Raw genomic sequence first — 22301 nt, forward strand, 5'->3', positions numbered from 1 at the left:
TGGAAAGCACTAATAGAAAAACAGTGACACCCATTTACTCTTTCACTGGAAAGCACTGATAGAAAAACAGTGACGCCCATTTACTCTTTCACTGGAAAGCACTTATACGAAACAGTGATGCCCATTTACTCTTTCACTGGAAAGCACTGATAGAAAACAGTGACGCCCATTTACTCTTTCACTGGAAAGCACTGATAGAAAAACAGTGACGCCCATTTACTGTTTCATTGTAAAACACTGTTAGAAAAACAGTGACGCCCATTTACTGTTTCATTGTAAAACACTGTTAGAAAAACAGTGACGCCCATTTACTCTTTCACTGGAAGCACTGATAGAAAAACAGTGACGCCCATTTACTGTTTCATTGTAAAGCACTGATACGAAACAGTGACGCCCATTTACTGTTTCATTGTAAAGCACTGATACGAAACAGTGACGCCCATTTACTGTTTCATTGTAAAGCACTGATACGAAACAGTAACGCCCATTTACTCTTTCACTGGAAAGCACTGATAGAAAAACAGTGACGCCCATTTGCTGTTTCATTGTAAAGCACTGATAGAAAAACAGTGATGCCCATTTACTTTTTCACTGGAAAGCACTGATAGAAAAACAGTGACGCACATTTACTCTTTCACTGGAAAGCACTGATAGAAAAACAGTGATGCCCATTTACTCTTTCACTGGAAAGCACTAATAGAAAAACAGTGACGCCCATTTACTCTTTCACTGGAAAGCACTGATAGAAAAACAGTGACGCCCATTTACTCTTTCACTGGAAAGCACTGATACGAAACAGTGATGCCCATTTACTCTTTCACTGGAAAGCACTGATAGAAAAACAGTGACGCCCATTTACTCTTTCACTGGAAAGCACTGATAGAAAAACAGTGACGCCCATTTACTCTTTCACTGGAAAGCACTGATACGAAACAGTGATGCCCATTTACTCTTTCACTGGAAAGCACTGATAGAAAAACAGTGACGCCCATTTACTCTTTCACTGGAAAGTACTGATACGAAACAGTGATGCCCATTTACTCTTTCACTGGAAAGCACTGATAGAAAAACAGTGAGGCACATTTACTCTTTCACTGGAAAGCACTGATAGAAAAACAGTGACGCCCATTTACTGTTTCATTGTAAAACACTGTTAGAAAAACAGTGACGCCCATTTACTGTTTCATTGTAAAACACTGTTAGAAAAACAGTGACGCCCATTTACTGTTTCATTGTAAAACACTGTTAGAAAAACAGTGACGCCCATTTACTCTTTCACTAGAAAGCACGGATAGAAAAACAGTGACGCCCATTTACTGTTTCATTGTAAAGCACTGATACGAAACAGTGACGCCCATTTACTGTTTCATTGTAAAGCACTGATACGAAACAGTGACGCCCATTTACTGTTTCATTGTAAAGCACTGATACGAAACAGTAACGCCCATTTACTCTTTCACTGGAAAGCACTGATAGAAAAACAGTGACGCCCATTTGCTGTTTCATTGTAAAGCACTGATAGAAAAACAGTGATGCCCATTTACTCTTTCACTGGAAAGCACTGATAGAAAAACAGTGATGCCCATTTACTCTTTCACTGGAAAGCACTGATAGAAAAACAGTGATGCCCATTTACTCTTTCACTGGAAAGCACTGATAGAAAAACAGTGACGTCCATTTACTGTTTCATTGTAAAACACTGTTAGAAAAACAGTGACGCCCATTTACTGTTTCATTGTAAAACACTGTTAGAAAAACAGTGACGCCCATTTACTGTTTCATTGTAAAACACTGTTAGAAAAACAGTGACGCCCATTTACTCTTTCACTGGAAAGCACTGATAGAAAAACAGTGACGCCCATTTACTGTTTCATTGTAAAGCACTGATACGAAACAGTGACGCCCATTTACTGTTTCATTGTAAAGCACTGAAACGAAACAGTGACGCCCATTTACTGTTTCATTGTAAAGCACTGATACGAAACAGTGACGCCCATTTACTCTTTCACTGGAAAGCACTGATAGAAAATCAGTGACGCCCATTTGCTGTTTCATTGTAAAGCACTGATAGAAAAACAGTGATGCCCATTTACTCTTTTACTGGAAAGCACTGATAGAAAAACAGTGACGCCCATTTACTCTTTCACTGGAAAGCACTGATAGAAAAACAGTGATGCCCATTTACTCTTTCACTGGAAAGCACTGATAGAAAAAGAGTAACGCCCATTTGCTTTTTTTATTGTAAAGCACTGATAGAAAAACAGTGATGCCCATTTACTCTTTCACTGGAAAGCACTGATAGAAAAACAGTGATGCCCATTTGCTGTTTCATTGTAAAACACTGATAAAAAACCAGTGACGCACATTTACTCTTTCATTTTAAAACTCTGATCGAAAAACAGTGACGCCCATTTGAGGTTTCATTGTTAAGCACTGATAGAAAAATGACATACAAGATATTTTGGAGTATGTGGATATATGTGTATTGAGTAGGGATGGGTTAATGTTTCTAAAAATTCAAAATTTAAAACGAATTTTGATACATTCGTTCGTTCGAATCGAATTTCGAATGTTTATATAACATTCTAACATTCTAATTTTGAATTTTCGTTTTCGAATTTTATTAAAAAATATTTGTTCGAATAATAGAATGTTTAGCTATGTATTCATTCAATTTCGAAATGTAATATTCGAATGTGACATAAAATTTGAAATAGTATTTCTAGTCTACAACTGTGTTTCGAATTCGAATGTCACATTCGAATTTGAAATAGTATTTCTAGTCTAATACTGTGTTTTAAATGTGATATTCGATTTGAATGTGATATTCGATTTGAATGTGACATTCGAATTCGAAATAGTATTTCTAGTCTAATACTGTGTTTTATAAATGTAATATTCGAATTCGAATGTGACATTCTATTCGAATGTGATATTCAAATTCGAATGTGACATTCGAAAACTGTAAATAACATTTGAAAATCGAATTTTTAAGAATATTCGTTCTTATCAACATTCTATTATGTAAATCGAATTTCTACAATAACATTCGTTCTAACATTCGAATTCGGATATAAACACATTCGCCCATCCCTAGTATTGAGTTGGAAGAAAGACATTTATCTACATTAAATAAGACTAGTTGGGAAAAAAAATATGTTTGTGAAAAAAAATTAACTGTAACATTGTTGCTTGAAATTTCTGGAAATCACAAAGATTTGTTCCTGCTCTATGTCAGTATCAGCTCAGATGAAATCAGTGAAGCTGCTTCTTTTTCACAACCATTAAGTTCCTACAGCATTGAGGTCCCAAAATCAATAGTATCAAATTGGTGTCTCTAGAAATTAAATTTGTGTGACGATCCACAGCAGGGAGAGGGTGTGTGGGCCAAATGCATTGTGTGGAATTCCCAAAGCAAATTCTGTTATTATTATTATTGGTTATTTGTAGAGCGCCAACAGATTCCCCAGCGCTATATCCAGTAGCATTGCTTTAACATAAAAAACAGAGCACAACTATTTAACCATTACATGTATTTACAGGACAACTTTTCCAAACATGTTTCCAAAGTGTTGCATTTTCCTAAGCGTTGTAATTATTGTTTTTCTCCTTTGCTCATGTGTTGGGCCATTTAACACAGCTATATAGAGAAGTAGAGAAGAATCTGGCAACTACAGGCCAGTTAGTTTAACTACAGGGCAGTAGAGAAGAATCTGGCAACTACAGGCCAGTTAGTTTAACTTCAGTAGTAGGGAAATTAATGGAAAGTCTCTTAAAAGAAAGAATTATGACTTACATAAAGACAAACAATTTAGAGGACCAAAATCAGCATGGTTTTACTTCAGGGAGATCATGTCAGACTAATCTAATTGACTTCTTTGATTATGTAACAAAAGTATTAGACAAGGGAGGAGCAGTTGATGTAGCATATCTAGATTTCAGCAAAGCATTTGACACCGTCCCACACAATAAACTTATTCACAAACTATATCTCCTCGGTCTAGATTCAAAAATTGTGAACTGGGTGGAATGCTGGCTTAAGGACAGAAAACAAAGTGTCTTAGTAAATGGAGTTCATTCAGCAGAGGGGGCTGTTACTAGTGGTGTTCCTCAGGGGTCAGTTCTGGGGCCTGTTTTGTTTAACATATTTATCTGTGATATCAGCAAAGGGCTACAGGGGAAAGTATGTCTCTTTGCAGATGATACAAAAATTTGCAACAGAGTGGATGTTCCAGGGGGGTAGACAAAATGAGAAGTGATATACAACAATTGGAGGATTGGACAAACGACTGGGATCTAAAGTTTAGCACAGCAAAGTGTAAAATAATGCATTTAGGGAAGAAAAATCCAAATGTTAATTACAGACTCAATGACACTTTTCTGACTGTTACAGATGAGGAACAGGACTTGGGAATTATTATTTCAGATGATTTAAAACTTAGTAAACAATGTAGTAATGCAGCGAGTAAGGCTAGCAGAATGCTTGGATGTATTGGTAGAGGTATTTGCAGCAGAAATAGTAAGGTTCTTATGCCACTTTATAGATCATTAGTTAGGCTTCATCTTGAGTATTGTGTGCAGTTCTGGAGGCCATATCTTCAGAAGGATATTAACAAACTTGAATCTGTGCAAAGGAGGGCTACCAAAATGTTACATGGTCTAAAAAATAAAACTTACCAGGATAGGCTCAATGACCTAAATATGTATAGCTTAGAGGAGAGAAGGGAAAGAGGTGATATGATAGCAACTTTCAAGTACATTAAAGGGTTTAGTAAAACTGAGGCTGTGGGTATTTTACATAAAATGGAAAATTCAAGAACAAGGGGTCATGAGCTCAAGCTAAAGGGTAGTAGATTCAGGAGTAATTTGAGGAAGCACTTCTTTACAGAAAGAGTGATTTATTTATGGAATAAACTTCCTCAAGAGGTAGTAGCAACAAACACTGTGGGGGACTTTAAAAATGCATGGGACAAGCATAAGGCTATCCTACGAACTAGATAAGTTTATACTGTTAGGTAAGGTCGGGCAGACTTGCTGGGCCTATGGCTCTTATCTGCCGTCAATATCTATGTTTCTATGTTTCTATATAAGTTAATGTCAGGAACAGCCACTAGTGATCAGATAGGAAGGATAGGTTAAGTGAGCCTCAACAAAGTTCAAACATGATCTCACCTTAATGTCAAGGCCCATTTGCAGCTTAATGAACATTCATGAATCTATCCCACTGACACAAGGGGATTGACACAGACAAAGAGCTGGGAGAGAGACATACTGAAAGCAGAAACATGGCATTCGAATACAGTTATATAGTGAAAAGAGTAAAAGGCAGGGAGACATTGATGGAAATAAAAAGAGAAGATCTTTGAAACTTGACCGAAATAAAGAAATAGACAAAACAGTGAGAACTACAGAGATTAATCTGCAGAACATAACATTTCTTGAATATTTTTATGTAAATATAAATCACAAACCTCATCAATAACAATGTACAGTAATATTGAACTTATAAATAAGTGTTACTGTATATCATGGTTTACCCTGTTACCCTAGCTCTTCAATGGCATTAAAGGGACATTATACACTCATTTTTTCTTTGCATAAATGTTTTGTAGATAATCTATTTATATAGCCCATAAAGTTTTTTTTTTAAATTAATGTATAGTTTTGCTTATTTTTAAATAACATTGCTCTGATTTTCAGACTCCTAACCAAGCCCCAAAGTTTTATGTGAATACGCTCGACTACCTACTCCAGCTTGCTCCTGTTTGTGTAAAGGGTCTTTTCATATGCAAAAGAAGGGGGAGGGAGGGGGAGTGTCTTATTTGCCACTTGCAGTGGGCTTTCCAGCTACCTTTTCAACATAGCCAAACTGACAGCTTCTAAGTAAGTTTTTAAACAGTTTTATGCTGGATTTTTATATCAGTATCTGTGCATATTATTCTTTATAGTAGTGTCTATTACATGCAGTTATATGAAAATGAGTGTATACTGTCCCTTTAAAGACATAATTTGCGGTCTATATATCTATGTATAGCTATCTCTTTATCTGTATCCATATGTATCTATCTATATATCTCTTTATCTGGATCTATCTATCTATCATATATCTATCAGTATAGCTATCTCTTTATATGTATCTATCTATCATCTATCCCTTTAGCTGTATCTATATATCTCTTTATCTGTATGTATCTATCTATAATTATAGCTATCTCTTTTATCTGTATTCATTTGTCTCATCATCTGTATCTATATCTATTCATCTATTTATTAAAATATTAAGAAATGTTTTGGCAAGTTTTTCAAATTCAAAAAAAGTTGTTACTGTTTAATTCAGTAGTAATCAATTAATTTTCAGAATGATGCTCCTTGATGGCTGTATCGTAGAAAAATGGAAGGACCAATTAAACAAAAGAATCAAGGTAATGTTACTTTATTTTTATTGTTGATGTCTATTCACTTGGAGAAGGTAATCATTTTACATTGTAGAATATATTTTAATAAGAAGAAGTCATTGAAACAACAACATCAGATCAATAAATGATTATTAAGAATCATTACTTAAAGTGAATGTAAATTTTGATGATAAAGTGCTGGTTCTTAAAAATTCGATTAAAAACAGGGGCACTTTAATTAATCAAAACTTACATTTCACTTGTGCTGTGAAAATACCTTTTAATCTTGATAGCCGCTGCATCGCTTCCTCTGCCCGTTGCAAAGCCTCTTCCTGGGTCTAAAATGAGGAATCCGGCTTTCTCCAATCACAGCGTTAAATCAGACACTGATTCCCCCGACGTAGGAAGAGGCTTGCGGCGACCGGGGGAAGCTGGTGCCGCTGTCAAGATTAAAAAGGTAAATATTTTCACAACACGAGCGAAATGTAAATTTTGATGAATTAAAGTGCCCCTGTTATTAATTGATTTCTTTTATCATCAAAATTTACAAAAAACTACCAACCTTGCAAAGTTAAAATGTTCAATAAATGTATTGCTTCAGAGTGAAGCCAAGTGTCAGATACACATACTGGACAGCAAATAGCAGAAGCGTCAAAACAGATTAAAAAAATAACTGCTTGGTTAATTGCTGAGACAGAATACCTGAAGCTGGAGTATGGTAAGGCACAGCTGAGATATGATACTTTTAACTGAGGCAGGAGTCAAGTAAATACAGCAGAGACAGCTAAAGGCTAATAACTTGACTAATACACCGACTAATGCTTACCAAAGTGTAGTTATCAGAGGACCAGAATATAGGACATAGTATACTGTATATATAGTATATATGCCACTTGATAAACTGCCTCAGCAGAAGTCCTGAAAGCTGACTTAGGGGTTGATCAAAACCTTACCTTTGTTTTCCTAGTCCTAAAATCAAACGTACTTGATTAATGAGAAACATTATAGCAATTTTTAGGATTTAGCATTTGGATCTGAGGTTGAGGGCCTGTATGTTGATTGGTCCATTTTACCTTTAATGTGTAGTGATAGGTCAAATGTGTGCAAATAACAGTTTGTGCTCCAAAACCATAGAGATGTGTGTATGTCACACTAAGGGAATTGAACAGGAGCATTATCAGTAAAGTCGACATGTTTTGGGTTATAGATTTGGCTGATTTTTAGATTGTATTTTTTTTAATCTTTATTTTAAATTGAGATTGATACAACAATAAAGCAAGCAACAATAAAACGACCAGTGTCTGAGATATAACATACAGCGAGATCAACATGCTAATAATCAGATATATAACCAGTGTCAGATGACACCAACAAAGTCACAAATAAGTAGAGAAACTTTAAAGTCCAGTACAAAGGACAGTTCTCATCAATAGTCATGGCAATATAGCCATGGTCCATAAAGGGGACATTTTCCCAGGCAAAACACTCTAAGCCAAGGTGATACAAATCCTCCTCGCAACCTGCACTTGAAAATATCGATCTGGTGTCAATGTGTCTGAATCAAAGTGCAGTCTACTTCCATTAGTATGCTCCGTTAACTCCCCCTGAGCGCCTATAACTATGTCACGCCTGATCTACACACTCTCGGCTTCGCTACCTCCCTCCGACTGCCTACACCTGAATCAGAGCTAACCTACACTCCCCCTACACCACCTAGCTAACTCCCCCTGGCCGCCTACACCTACGTCACACCTAAAGTACACACCAGTGACGTGCGGTGAGGTCAGAGGCTGGTGAGGCACTAGCTATTATACGCCCAAGAAACCCATATATGAACCTAATAGATGTAGCTTAAATATACGATTAAATTAGCAGGCTGCACAAGGACAATTAGCATTATTTGCAACACACGCATACAGGTACATTATTCAGATAGAGCAACAATTTTAAGAAATTTTCAAATTTGCTCCTATTATAAATTTTTCTTTATTCTCTTGGGATCTTTATTTGAAAAAGCAGGAATGTAAGCTTAGAAGAAGCCCCATTCTTGGGTTCAGCACCCTGGGTAGCGTTTGCTGATTGGCAGCTATATTTAGCCACCAATCAGTAAGTGCTACCCAGATGTCGAACCAAAAATGGTCTGCCTCCTAAACTTATATTCCTGCTTTTCAAATAAAGATACCAAAAGAACAACAAAAAATTGATAATAGGGTTACATGTCCCTTTAAGGGTTCTGAAAACTTGAGTTGGGAGACTAACCCCAAAGCTAAATATCAATGGGGCAAGAGTTTAGGTTAGGGCTGGGACACTAGGAAACAGTACAACTTTTTATTTTACTGTCCTTTTACTTTTTTGTTTTTACCTTTTGTTTGTTTTGTAAAAGAACTGTGATGGATCCTTTGCACTATAACTAAATCATTGTAGCCACTGGGCAGTCAGCAGCCTCAAAGTGAAACAGCACGCTCAGTTCAGCTGAATAAAAAAATTTAAGTAAGAAAAATCATCCAAATATTTATGTATTTTAATAATGGTAAAATCCAGTATTCTTAAAAAATGTTTGAGCTAACATCAGCGTGGGAGCAGAATTAGAGCAAGCCAATCTCATAGTAATAGCGATCACGGAGGCTGACTTACAGCGCTGAAGCTGAGACCAATCTGAGCACTGCAATAGAGAGAAAGCCGACTCCTATGCTGCCTCTCTCTATTGCAAAATATACAGAAAAAAACATTCACCTAGATTACGAGTTTTGCGTTAGAGGCTGTGCGGGAAACACATTTTATGTTTACACCTAACACCCTAACATGAACCCTGAGTCTAAACACCCCTAATCTTATACTTATTAACCCCTAATCTGCCGCCCCCGACATCCCCGACACCTACATTATATTTATTAACCCCTAATCTGCCGCTCCAGACACCGCCGCCACCTAGATTATACTTATGAACCCCTAATCTGCTGCCCCCAACATCGCAGACACCTACATTATATTTATTAAACCCTACTCTGCCGCCCCCAATGTCGCTGCCACCTACCTACACTTATTAACCCCTAATCTGCCGCCACCAACGTCGCCACCACTATAATAAACATATTAACCCCTAAACCGCCGCACTCCGACCTCGCAAACATTAGTTAAATATTATTAACCCCTAATCTGCCGGCCCTAACATCGCCGCCACCTACCTACCGTTATTAACCCCTAATCTGCCGCCCCCAACATCTCCGCCACTATATTAAAGTTATTAACCCCTAAACCTAAGTCTAACCATAAACCTAACACCCACTAACTTAAATATAATTAAAAGAAATCAAAATAAATATTCCTATCATTAACTAAATTATTCCTATTTAAAACTAAATACAGTACTTACCTATAAAATAAACCCTAAACTAGCTACAATATAACTAATAGTTACATTGTATCTATCTTAGGGTTTATTTTTATTTTACTGGCAAGTTTGTATTTATTTTAACTAGGTAGAATAGTTAGTACATAGTTATTAACTATTTACTAGCTACCTAGCTAAAATAAATACAAATATACCTGTAAAATAAAACCTAACCTAAGTTACAATTACACCTAACACTACACTATAATTAAATTATTTCCCTAAATTAAGTACAATTAAATACAATTAAATAAAATTAGCTAAAGTACAAAAAAAAAAAAAACACTAAATTACAGAAAATAATAAACAAATTATATGATTTTTAAACTAATTACACCTAATCGAATCCACCTAACAAAATAAAAAAGCCCCACCCAAAAAAAAAATAAGCCCTACCCTACACTAAATTACAAATAGCCCTTAAAAGGGCCTTTTGCGGGGCATTGCCCGAAAGTAATCAGCTCTTTTACCTGTAAACAAAATTACAAATCCCCCCAACATTAAAACCCACCACCCACACAACCAACCCTACTCTAAAACCCACCTAATACCCCCTTAAAAAAACCTAACACTAACCCCTTGAAGATCACCGCCCCGGGAGAAGTCTTCATCCAACCGGGCTGAAGTCCTCATCGAAGCCGGGCGAAATGGCTTGGATGAAGCCAATCAGAATTAAGGTAGAAAAAATCCTATTGGCTGATGCAATCAGCCAATAGGATTGAAGTTAAATCCTATTGGCTGATCCAATCAGCCAATAGGATTGAGCTGGCATTCTATTGGCTGATTGGAAGAGCCAATAGAATGCCAGCTCAATCCTATTGGCTGATTGCACAAGCCAATAGGATTTTTTCTACCTTAATTGAAGGGACGCCATCTTGGATGACATCATTTAAAGGAACCTTCATTCAGTGTTAGCCGTCGGAAGGAAGAGGATGTTCCGCATCGGATGTCTTGAAGATGGACCCGCTCCGCGCTGGATGGATGAAGATAGAAGATCTGGATGAAGACTTCTGCCCGTCTGGAGGACCACTTCGCCTGGCTTCGATGAAGACTTCTCCCGGCTTCGTTGAGGACTTCGGCCTGGTTGGATGAAGACTTCTCCCGGTAAGGTGATCTTCAAGGGGTTAGTGTTAGTTTTTTTTAAGGGGGTATTGGGTGGGTTTTAGAGTAGGGTTGGTTGTGTGGGTGGTGGGTTTTAATGTTGGGGGGGATTTATAATTTTTTTACAGGTAAAAGAGCTGATTACTTTGGGGCAATGCCCCGCAAAAGGCCCTTTTAAGGGCTATTTGTAATTTAGTGTAGGGTAGGGCTTTTTTTTATTTTGGGATGGCTTTTTTATTTTGTTAGGTGGATTAGATTAGGTGTAATTAGTTTAAAAATCTTGTACAGTAATTTGTTTATTATTTTCTGTAATTTAGTGTTTGTATTGTTTTGTACTTTAGCTAATTTTATTTAATTGTATGTAATTGTATTTAATTTAGGTAATTTATTTAATTATATTGTAGTGTTAGGTGTTAGTGTAACTTAGGTTAGGTTTTATTTTACAGGTAAATTTGTCTTTATTTTAGCTAGGTAGTTATTAAATAGTTAATAACTATTTAATAACTATTCTACCTAGTTAAAATAAATACAAACTTGCCTGTAAAATAAAAATAAACCCTAAGATAGTTACCATGTAACTATTAGTTATATTGTATCTAGCTTAGGGTTTATTTTATAGGTAAGTATTTAGTTTTAAATAGGAATAATTTAGTTAATGATAGTAATATTTATTTAGATTTATTTTAATTATATTTAAGTTAGGGGGGGTTAGGGTTAGACTTAGATTTAGGGGTTAATAACTTTAGTATAGTGGCGGCGATGTTGGGGGCGGCAGATTAGGGGTTAATAAATGTAGGTAGGTGTCGGCGATGTTAGGGGTGGCAGATTAGGGGTTAATAATATTTAACTAATGTTTGCAAGGCGGAAGTGTGGCGGTTTAGGGGTTAATATATTTATTATAGTGGCCGCGATGTCCGGTTCGGCAGATTAGGGATTAAAAAATTTATTTTAGTGTTTGCGATGCGGGATGGCATCGGTTTAGGGGTTAATAGGTAGTTTATGGCTGTTAGTGTACTTTTTAGCACTTTAGTTAAGAGTTTTATGCTACGGCTTTGTAGTGTAAAACTCTTAACTACTGACTTTAAAGTGCGGTACCAGTGTTGACAGGATAGGGTCTACCACTCACTTTTTGACAGACTCATAATACCGGCGCTATGCAACTCCCATTGAAAAAAGAGGATACGCAATTTACATAAGTGGATTTGCGGTATTTCCAAGTCTGGCCAAAAAAGTGAGCGGTACACCTGTACCTGCAAGACTCGTAATACCAGCGGGCATTAAAAAGCAGTGTTAGGACCTCTTAACGCTGCTTTTTAAGCCTAACGCACAACTCGTAATCTAGCCGATTGATTTTTATTGTTTATTTTATTTATATTGAATTTTTACCCCAAATTTACCCATTTTATGACTGCACGTCCCTGCTACACACCCCTGGAACACCCAGCTAAGTCCCTAATACCGCCTACACTTATGTAATGTCTAACCTACACTCCCCTGGAACTAACTCTTACATACTTTCTACTGTCAGAAAAATACCTGACTATAATAAACTATACTAAATAATAAACATCCCCATTATAACTATGAAGCTATGTTGCTAAAATTATAATCAATGTTTAAATGATGTGTCACAGAGATGCTCTAAAATGTCTGTGGCCTACTGCCGGGGGTCCCGCAAAACCTTGCTGACCTAGCTGGGCTCCAGGAACTCAGCGCTGCACCAGAATTGAGCCCCGGTCCGGCGCATATTAAAAGAGGAGCTGATCGAGCAGGGTGCAGGGGATCAAGTTGACCTTTTAGTATGTTGTCAGCAATTTGATGAGGCACCTAGGGATACCACTTGTTTGGGGGTCCTACCTTCTGGAAGGAATGGGGGACTGGAATTGAAATGTCCCCCATTCTTCCCAGAAGGTAGCACCCCCTAGGTGCCTCATCAAATTGCCGACAACATACTAAATCCGATTTTGTAGAAAGTTTAAATTCTGTATGGTTTTTAGTGATAAGAGACCAATATGTGGATCATGTGTGGTAGGGGATTACTGATAGTGGTCTCTGTAGGTTAGCGTTAAGGATAGTGTTTGTGGTGGGCTCACATGAGTTTCATTTGATGTTACCAGGGACATTGAGGTGTGGGAAAATACAGTTAGGGTAAATTATTGTGGGGGCTGGATTTTGGGGCTCAGGTTAATTCTGGTTATGGTTAATTGCATTGTATGGTTAATCACGTGTTTGATCTTTTACATTGCTTTATCTGCTTAACAAATTTTCTTGCAGAAGCAGTGCAGTCTGCCAGTCATGAGATGTTGCTATTATCTTGTAGTGGCTTCCACAGGAAAAAATCTGCTGCTATTACTTGGGGGAAGCCTTAGCTCAACTTCTGTCCCAACTTGTGATGTCTGAGCCACTATTATTGATAGCAATAGGGCTGTAGCTTTGTTGTTGCCTATAATGGCTGCCATAGAATCTAGTCCCATTTCCTTCCCCCCTGCAAAGTGTTTAACACCTAGGTAAAGTAACTTACATGCCAATGCCGGTGGCCCTCTTACAAAAGTGTATGTGTGTATCCTGTAATAATGGTACCCTAACAAACGAGAATAGTTTTTGATCAGTTTGTCCCTTTAATTCTACTTTTTATGTAAATAGAGAATTAGAAGACTAGATTGGTGCTTTGTTTCTTATCTTTTGTCTTCTTTTTTTTTTTAAGAGGTGGGAACAAACACTACAAGAACAACAAGTGAAAACAACTCAAGAGAAGATTAAGAATGCTAGCCGAACAGGACGGAGCGGCGTGCCAAAACCAAGTGCTAAAAATTCCAATCCTGCCCAAGGGGATCAAAAAAAGAACATTAAGAACAAGAAAGATCAGAAAGACAAAAGAGCGTGAGCCAAACCGTTTTTCAAACAAAAGACATTTATTTAGCTTGATGAGAGTCACTAGCTGGCTTCAGTGGCAGAACATATTATCCCATAACTCATCAGAAATCTTCTGCAGTAACATGCATTGACTTTTTTTTCGCTGCACTTTACTTTGCAATGTTGGCTTTTTATACGTTTGACCACTACAAATCACCAAATTATAGTTTGTACTAAATAAACACAGATAGGCTTATTTTGAGTTAATATGTTTATCCCATTGACTATTGAGCATACAGGATCAAACACGCATCTGGTTATGCCCATATTTAATGTTTTATACGTTTGAGTAAATCTCATTTGTTAATGTTTGTAATTAGAGCATACATCACATTTTTATTATTATTGTACTGCAGGCTGGCTTCTGTTGTTTAAATATGATTAACAATTTATTTTAAGAAAATGTGCTTAGAAACAAAGGTTCCGGTAGCTGTGCTATGCTATTGTGCACCTGGAAGCACCATGAGAAAGTTCTCTCTTAGTTAACTGAACAGCTTTTCCTCAATGGTACAGTGTTTTATGGCATAGCATGATAAATGTTGTCCATTAGACATTATTACGACCTTTAGACTGTGGGACATACTCTGTTGTTCACTAAAAATAAAATACATTTACCTTTGTTCTTTTCCTTTATATGCTTTTTTAATATGTTTTCACGTTATAAAAAAGTGTGTGCCCTCATAGAAGTCTATTATGTGAAGGATTTAGTGCAGTCACACTATCCAACCTGCAGGAGTTAGAACACCCTGGACTATCACTCAAGCATTAAAAAATAATTTTGAACTTGTAATATGAGCACAATAATAGAAGCGCTATTAATTGTGCTTAAACAATGTCAACACACAATAGAGCTAATATTTTTTGTGCTCCACTTTTAATCAAGGCCACAGTCTTTTTGCATCTCCTTGTAAAAAAGGAAGATATTTTAGTTCTGAATTTCCTCAGTAGCCACATTCCATTGTAAAGGGTCTTTAAGCAACCAATCAGGGTGCTAGTCCTGGGTCATGCAAGGAAATATACATGTGGCATGTGCAGGCAAGGGTCACATTATTTCTATCCATATTATATGGAAATTTATAATTTAATTCCAAAAGATCACAGTAAAGAAAAGTGTGAACTAAGCATTTGGCTGCCTTTTTCACAATGCAAATGGTAGTAAAAAGAGTAGCTGAAGGAAAACTGCTCACAGAGCACTTACTCTGGCGAGCTGAAGAAATTTTGATGTAACATTTTTAAGTAGAGATGTTTATGTGATATTTTCTAGCTAGCTTTATACGGATATGTAGCATTGCTTTCATGTGATTTAGTATATGTATAATATATGTTTTTTTAAAGCTAGATTGTCTGTCTATGAGAGCAAAATGCATTTTAGAATGTAAGAATCTACAAATTTCATAATAAGTCAATAGAGTTAACTGAACCCAAATTTTTTCTTTCATGATTCAGATAGAGCATGCAATTTTAAGCAACTTTCTAATTTACTCCTATTATCACATTTTCTTTCATTTTTCATTCTCTTGGTATCTTTATTTGAAATGCAAGAATGTAAGTTTAGATGCCGGCCCATTTTTGGTGAACACACTGTGTTGTTCTTGTGTTGTTCTTCACCCACCAATAAACAAGTGCTTTCCATGGTTCTGAAACAAAAAAATAGTTTAGATGCCTTTTTTTTTCAAATAAAGTAAGCAAGAGAATGAAGAAAAATTGATAATAGGAGCAAATTAGAAAGTTGCTTAAAATTGCATGCTCTATCTGAATCACGAAATAAAAAAATTGGGTTCAGTGTCTCTTTAAGTCAATATATTGACATTTATTTATGTGATAAATTATCTAAAAATTAAATGCTAGATTAGAGGACAGGAGAGATTTAATAAAATTGAGGTTGAAGACTTTAAAAAGAAAAGAAGAACAAAAGATTATAATCTCAAATTGTCAGGTGACAGGTTTAGGAGTAATTGCAGAGAGAAATAGTGATTTGTTCATAGAACAAGCATACAGTAGTGGTAATAAGGACAACTGGCCCCATTTATCAATATGCGGGTGGACAACGTTCTCAGCCAGGGAACCTGTCTTTCTTCATTTAAGTATAGCAAAGTGGTGTCCACCACCCCCCTTTGTCTTTGCACAACTGTTGCCTGTTCCCTGCTCTAACTCAATCAGGAGTCCATCATCCAAGCAAGTTTGTCCAGGAGGATTTAAGTTTGCCACATCTGAGGTGACAAAGACCTCTTAATTTTCATATACACAGTGGCGTCACTAGGGGGTGCGGGGGGTGCGGGCTGCACCTGGGTGACACCCTCCAGGGGGTGACACCAAAAAAAAACATTTTTTTTTTTTTAATTTTATTGAAATTCAAAGAAATACAATGTTGAGATTCATAGATTTTTTTTATTAGAGGGGCTGGCATTTGTGAACATTGGCGGGACTGGGGAAGTTATAGACACACAATTTTTTTGCCCCTTGAGCCAGTGCTGCAATTTCAACAAATAGTTTTCCCGGCTGCTTTTGCTTGTTTGTACTTTGCTTCTCCCCTGCCCAATTTCTCTATGAATGTTGTGGGCATGCCGTGGGGCTTGCAAAGTTGCGCTGCTAGCCTAAACCTGCCTGCCTATCTGTGTTCACTGCTCAGTGACATGTGGAGCAGTGGAGTCACTCACTGCTGTGCTGTCTCTCTAAACGGGAGCTGGGAAATCGTGAGGGGATGCCTGGCACCTGACCGCATGACTGTCTAACACTGTCTCTAAAGTGAAGGAGCCACGTATGATGCCCACCAGACCTTTACGGTTATGGTACACTAAGTGCACACTGAACAGGTAGGAGGGCGGGCGGGGTCTGGGGGTGGGCAAAGTGCAGAGGTGATTGGCCATAAGAAGCGGTAGGCACGCGGCCCGGGGCTGTGCACTGACAGACTTGGAACAGAGTCAGAGAGCAGAATTTTCATAGTTTGCGCGCCTAAACCTTTTCTTCAGTGATTTATTTTAGAGTGCTCTGTATATCTTTCATTTGATGCTCTGCTGAGCCAGGGAGCAGCTCTAGGCATGAGCTTTATAATTAATGCAGTGCAGTTTACATATTTTGTATGTGTGTGTCTGAGTTTTTGTGTGTGTCTCAGTGTTTTTGTGTGTGTGTTTTTGTGTGTGTGTCTGAGTGTGTTTCCGAGTGTTTGTGTGTGCATCTGAGTATGTTTTTAAGTGTGTCTGAGTGTTTGTATGTGTGTGTGCCTGTGTTTTTGTGTGTGTCTGCTTTCTGGGGGGGGTGACACCATAACTTACCGCACCGGGTGACACCAACCCTAGTGACGCCACTGCATATACAGGCCTGGCCACACCAGCTTAGAAGCTGCTTTTGAAGCTTGATAAATTGAGGCCAAAATCTGCAAGAGAGTAAAGGAATACTCAGGATTTGCAGGAGCCAGGAGGCAAAAGGCTCCATTTATTAAACAGTGAAAGCTGCTTTGGAGCCTTTGCAGTGTAGACTCTCTCATACAAGTTTAGGAGAAGTGGTTGCATGACTGCTTCTTCTTAACCTCTATACTACCTCAGAGGTGGCAGAGATAAATCACCCCAAACTTGTTCTTTAGGGTGATCAACAGGCCCAGCTCTCTCGTAAATGGTAACTCAAGAGTAGTGATGTCCCGAACTATTTGCCCGCGAACAGTTCCCTGCGAACATAGCTTGTTCGCGTTTGTGGGCGAACACATGGTGATGTTCGATCCGCCCCTATGTGTCATCATTGTGGAAACTTTGACCCTTTATGTCACAGCCGCCTGACACATTAGAGCCAATCAACATCAGACACTCCCTCACAGACCCTCCCAGCTACTCGGAATCCGCCATTTTAGACTCATAACGACCTTGCTTTCTTAATGAGAGGACGTGTTGTGTTTTTGCTCCTGACATTAATAGGAAAAACATAGCTAGGCTAGTGTATTTACAGTCCAGAAGGACTCCACTCATCTCTGCTGCAAGCACAGCACCCCAAAAAGCCCTTTTTAGGGCTATATTTCGTGCCGTTTTTTTTTTTTTTTCGTTTTTTTTTTATTAGCATTTGCCTGTCTTTCAGGCTGTGTGTTTAAGGCTCACAGCATATGCTGTGACTACTGCCACCACTGATATCTCCCTAACAACATTAGTTTAAATTTAAGTAACCAAAAAATGTCATTATTTTTCTAGTGTAATTTTTTTTCATTTTCTATCAGGCCAGTGTCACACAGCATATACTCTGGTTCATTGCTCTGTGCCAGCCAGCAGCCACCAGTGTTAATATCCGTTTATAACATTATTTTAAATTTAAAAAAAAAAAAAATAAAAAAAAAAATATTTTGCTAGTGTAATCTAATTACATTTACTATCAGGCCTGTGTCTGTCAGGCTCACTCAGCATTAATATACCAAATTTTTTTTCAGTCTTTTGGTTAATTTGTCTGTGCCAGGCAGCCACCCAGCACTCATATCTATTCTTCTTCACCTTAATTTTAATATATATAAAAAAAAAAGTTTAAATTTGTTTGCTAGTGTAATCTAATATAATTTTCTATCCGGCCTGTGTGTTTTGCTGACATACAGAGCCTACTGTGTTTACTTGCTGCCCTCCCTAGTCTATGATCCACGACTCATATGTGTTTAGCCTTTTTTTAATTCCCCCCCAAAAAAATAATTTAAATAATTTTTCTAGTGTAATCTAATAGTATTTTCTATCAGGCGTGTGTGTATCTGACTTACAGAGCCTACTGTTTTTAATAGCTGCCCTTCCAAGGCTATCAGCCACGACTCATATGTATGTGCTTAACCTTTTTCTTTAAATTGCCAAAAAAAAGTCTTTAAATCATTATGCTAGTGTAATCTAATTTTATTTTCTATCAGGCCTGTGTCTAACTGTCTATCTGACTTACACAGCATACTGTTGTTAATTGCTGCCCTACGTAGCAGCCAGCCAGTGCGACCACTCATAGAGTCATATGTGCATTGCACTTCTTAACATAATTTTAATATTAAAATCTAAAATTTTAAAATATTTTGCTAGTGTAATCTAACTTAATTTTCTATCAGGCCTGTGTTTTTGTCACTTACACAGCATACTGTGTTAAATTGCTGCCCTACCTACCATCCACGACTCATATCTGCCAGCCTGTGTGCCAGGCCCAACTAGCCAATTAGTGGCACCAATCACAATTCTTTTAACAGTATATAAAAAAATAAAAATCATAATTTTTTGGACTGCAAATATTCAGTCTCCTAGTGCCATTGAATTGCATTTACCTCCTGCCTGCCACTGCCAGCCTTTTGTGCCAGGCCGTCTAGCCAACTATTTACACCAATCATAATTGTTGTCACAGACAGTATAGTTACTAATTAAAATTAAAAATGTTTTGATTGTTGATCTTAATCCTCAGTTTGCTCGTGCCCTAGAATTGCACTTTTCTACTGCCTTCCAAGCCTGTGTGCCAGGCCTACTTGAAAAATATTTACACCAATCATATTTGTTGTGACAGTATTCTTAATAATTAAAAATTAATTTTTTTGGTAATAGTTGTTGAGAATCCTCAGTTTGCTGGTGCCATTGAATAGCACTTTCCTGCTGCCTTGCAGCCTGCTGTGAGCCAGGCCCACCTAGCCAATTGTTGCCAGCAATCATATTTCTTTTAACAGTATTGCAAAAATTGTCAATCATCACTGTTTTGACTGTCAGTAATCAGTCTCCTAGTGTCCTTGAATTGCATCTACCTCCTGCCTGCCAGCCTTTTGTGCCAGGCCGTCTTGCCAACTATTTACACCAATCATAATTTTTTGTCACAGTATAGTTACTAATTAAAATTAAAAAATTCTTGATTGTTGATGATCTTAATCCTCAGTTTGCTCGTGCCCTAGAATTGCACTTTTCTACTGCCTTCCAAGCCTGTGTGCCAGGCCTACTTGAAAAATATTTACACCAATCATATTTGTTGTCACAGTATTCTTAGTAATTAAAAATTAAAATTTTTGTTAATAGTTGTTGTGAATCCTCAGTTTGCTGGTGCCAGTGAATAGCACTTTCCTCCTGCCTAGCAGCCTGCTGTGTGCCCGGCCCACCTAGCCAATTATTGCCAGCAATCATATTTCTTTTAACAGTATTGCAAAAATTGTCAATCATCACTGTTTTGACTGTCAGTAATCAGTCTCCTAGTGTCCTTGAATTGCATTTACCTCCTGCCTGCCAGCCTTTTGTGCCAGGCCGTCTTGCCAACTATTTACACCAATCATAATTGTTGTCACAGTATAGTTACTAATTAAAATTAAAAAATTCTTGATTGTTGATGATCTTAATCCTCAGTTTGCTCATGCCCTAGAATTGCACTTTTTTACTTCCTTGCAAGACTGTGTGCCAGGCCTACTTGAAAAATATTTACACCAATCATATTTGTTGTGACAGTATTCTTAATAATTAAAAATTAAAATTTTTGGTAATAGTTGTTGTGAATCCTCAGTTTGCTGGTGCCATTGAATAGCACTTTCCTCCTGCCTTGCAGCCTGCTGTGAGCCAGGCCCACCTAGCCAATTGTTGCCAGCAATCATATTTCTTTTAACAGTATTGCAAAAATTGTCAATCATCACTGTTTTGACTGTCAGTAATCAGTCTCCTAGTGTCCTTGAATTGCATCTACCTCTTGCCTGCCAGCCTTTTGTGCCAGGCCGTCTTGCCAACTATTTACACCAATCATAATTTTTTGTCACAGTATAGTTACTAATTAAAATTAAAAAATTCTTGATTGTTGATGATCTTAATCCTCAGTTTGCTCGTGCCCTAGAATTGCACTTTTCTACAGCCTTCCAAGCCTGTGTGCCAGGCCTACTTGAAAAATATTTACACCAATAATATTTGTTGTCACAGTATTCTTAATAATTAAAATTTTTGGTAATAGTTGTTGTGAATCCTCAGTTTGCTGGTGCCATTGAATAGCACTTTCCTCCTGCATTGCAGCCTGCTGTGAGCCAGGCCCACCTAGCCAATTGTTGCCAGCAATCATATTTCTTGTAACAGTATTGCAAAAATTGTCAATCATCACTGTTTTGACTGTCAGTAATCAGTCTCCTAGTGTCCTTGAATTGCATCTACCTCCTGCCTGCCAGCCTTTTGTGCCAGGCCGTCTTGCCAACTATTTACACCAATCATAATTTTTTGTCACAGTATAGTTACTAATTAAAATTAAAAAAATCTTGATTGTTGATGATCTTAATCCTCAGTTTGCTCGTGCCCTAGAATTGCACTTTTCTACTGCCTTCCAAGCCTGTGTGCCAGGCCTACTTGAAAAATATTTACACCAATCATATTTGTTGTCACAGTATTCTTAGTAATTAAAAATTAAAATTTTTGTTAATAGTTGTTGTGAATCCTCAGTTTGCTGGTGCCAGTGAATTGCACTTTCCTCCTGCCTTGCAGCCTGCTGTGTGCCCGGCCCACCTAGCCAATTATTGCCAGCAATCATATTTCTTTTAACTATTGCAAAAATTGTCAATCATCACTGTTTTGACTGTCAGTAATCAGTCTCCTAGTGTCCTTGAATTGCATTTACCTCCTGCCTGCCAGCCTTTTGTGCCAGGTCATCTTGCCAACTATTTACACCAATCATAATTGTTGTCACAGTACAGTTACTAATTAAAATTAAAAAAGTCTTGAATGTTGATCTTAATCCTCAGTTTGCTTGTGCCCTAGAATTATACTTTTCTACTGCCTTCCAAGCCTGTGTGCCAGGCCTACTTGAAAAATATTTACACCAATCATATTTGTTGTCACAGTATTCTTAGTAATTAAAAATTAAAATTTTTGTTAATAGTTGTTGTGAATCCTCAGTTTGCTGGTGCCAGTGAATTGCACTTTCCTCCTGCCTTGCAGCCTGCTGTGTGCCCGGCCCACCTAGCCAATTATTGCCAGCAATCATATTTCTTTTAACTATTGCAAAAATTGTCAATCATCACTGTTTTGACTGTCAGTAATCAGTCTCCTAGTGTCCTTGAATTGCATTTACCTCCTGCCTGCCAGCCTTTTGTGCCAGGTCATCTTGCCAACTATTTACACCAATCATAATTGTTGTCACAGTACAGTTACTAATTAAAATTAAAAAAGTCTTGATTGTTGATCTTAATCCTCAGTTTGCTTGTGCCCTAGAATTATACTTTTCTACTGCCTTCCAAGCCTGTGTGCCAGGCCTACTTGAAAAATATTTACACCAATCATATTTGTTGTCACAGTATTCTTAATAATTAAAAATTAAAATTTTTGGTAATAGTTGTTGTGAATCCTAAGTTTGCTGGTGCCATTGAATTGCACTTTCCTCCTGCCTTGCAGCCTGCTGTGTGCTAGGCCCACCTAGCCAATTATTGCCAGCAATCATATTTCTTTTAACAGTATTGCAAAAATTGTCAATCATCACTGTTTTGACTGTCAGTAATCAGTCTCCTAGTGTCCTTGAATTGCATCTACCTCCTACCTGCCAGCCTTTTGTGCCAGGCCGTCTTGCCAACTATT

General features: G+C 37.5%; 1 protein-coding gene across 2 annotated transcripts in view; it reads left to right on the forward strand.

The window, feature by feature from the left end:
* The window catches only part of SFRP4 (secreted frizzled related protein 4), a 139218-nt gene that overhangs the window by 107188 nt on the left and 9729 nt on the right, over window positions 1-22301 (forward strand). For both annotated transcript variants that reach the window (XM_053714419.1, XM_053714418.1), the window contains exons 5-6: window positions 6359-6422; window positions 13592-13767. In XM_053714419.1, the coding sequence (XP_053570394.1) occupies window positions 6359-6422; window positions 13592-13767 (240 nt within the window). The remainder of the gene's footprint in view (window positions 1-6358; window positions 6423-13591; window positions 13768-22301) is intronic.

The sequence above is a fragment of the Bombina bombina genome, chromosome 5 (genome assembly GCF_027579735.1).
Source record: "Bombina bombina isolate aBomBom1 chromosome 5, aBomBom1.pri, whole genome shotgun sequence".
Classification (NCBI taxonomy): Eukaryota; Metazoa; Chordata; class Amphibia; order Anura; family Bombinatoridae; genus Bombina; species Bombina bombina.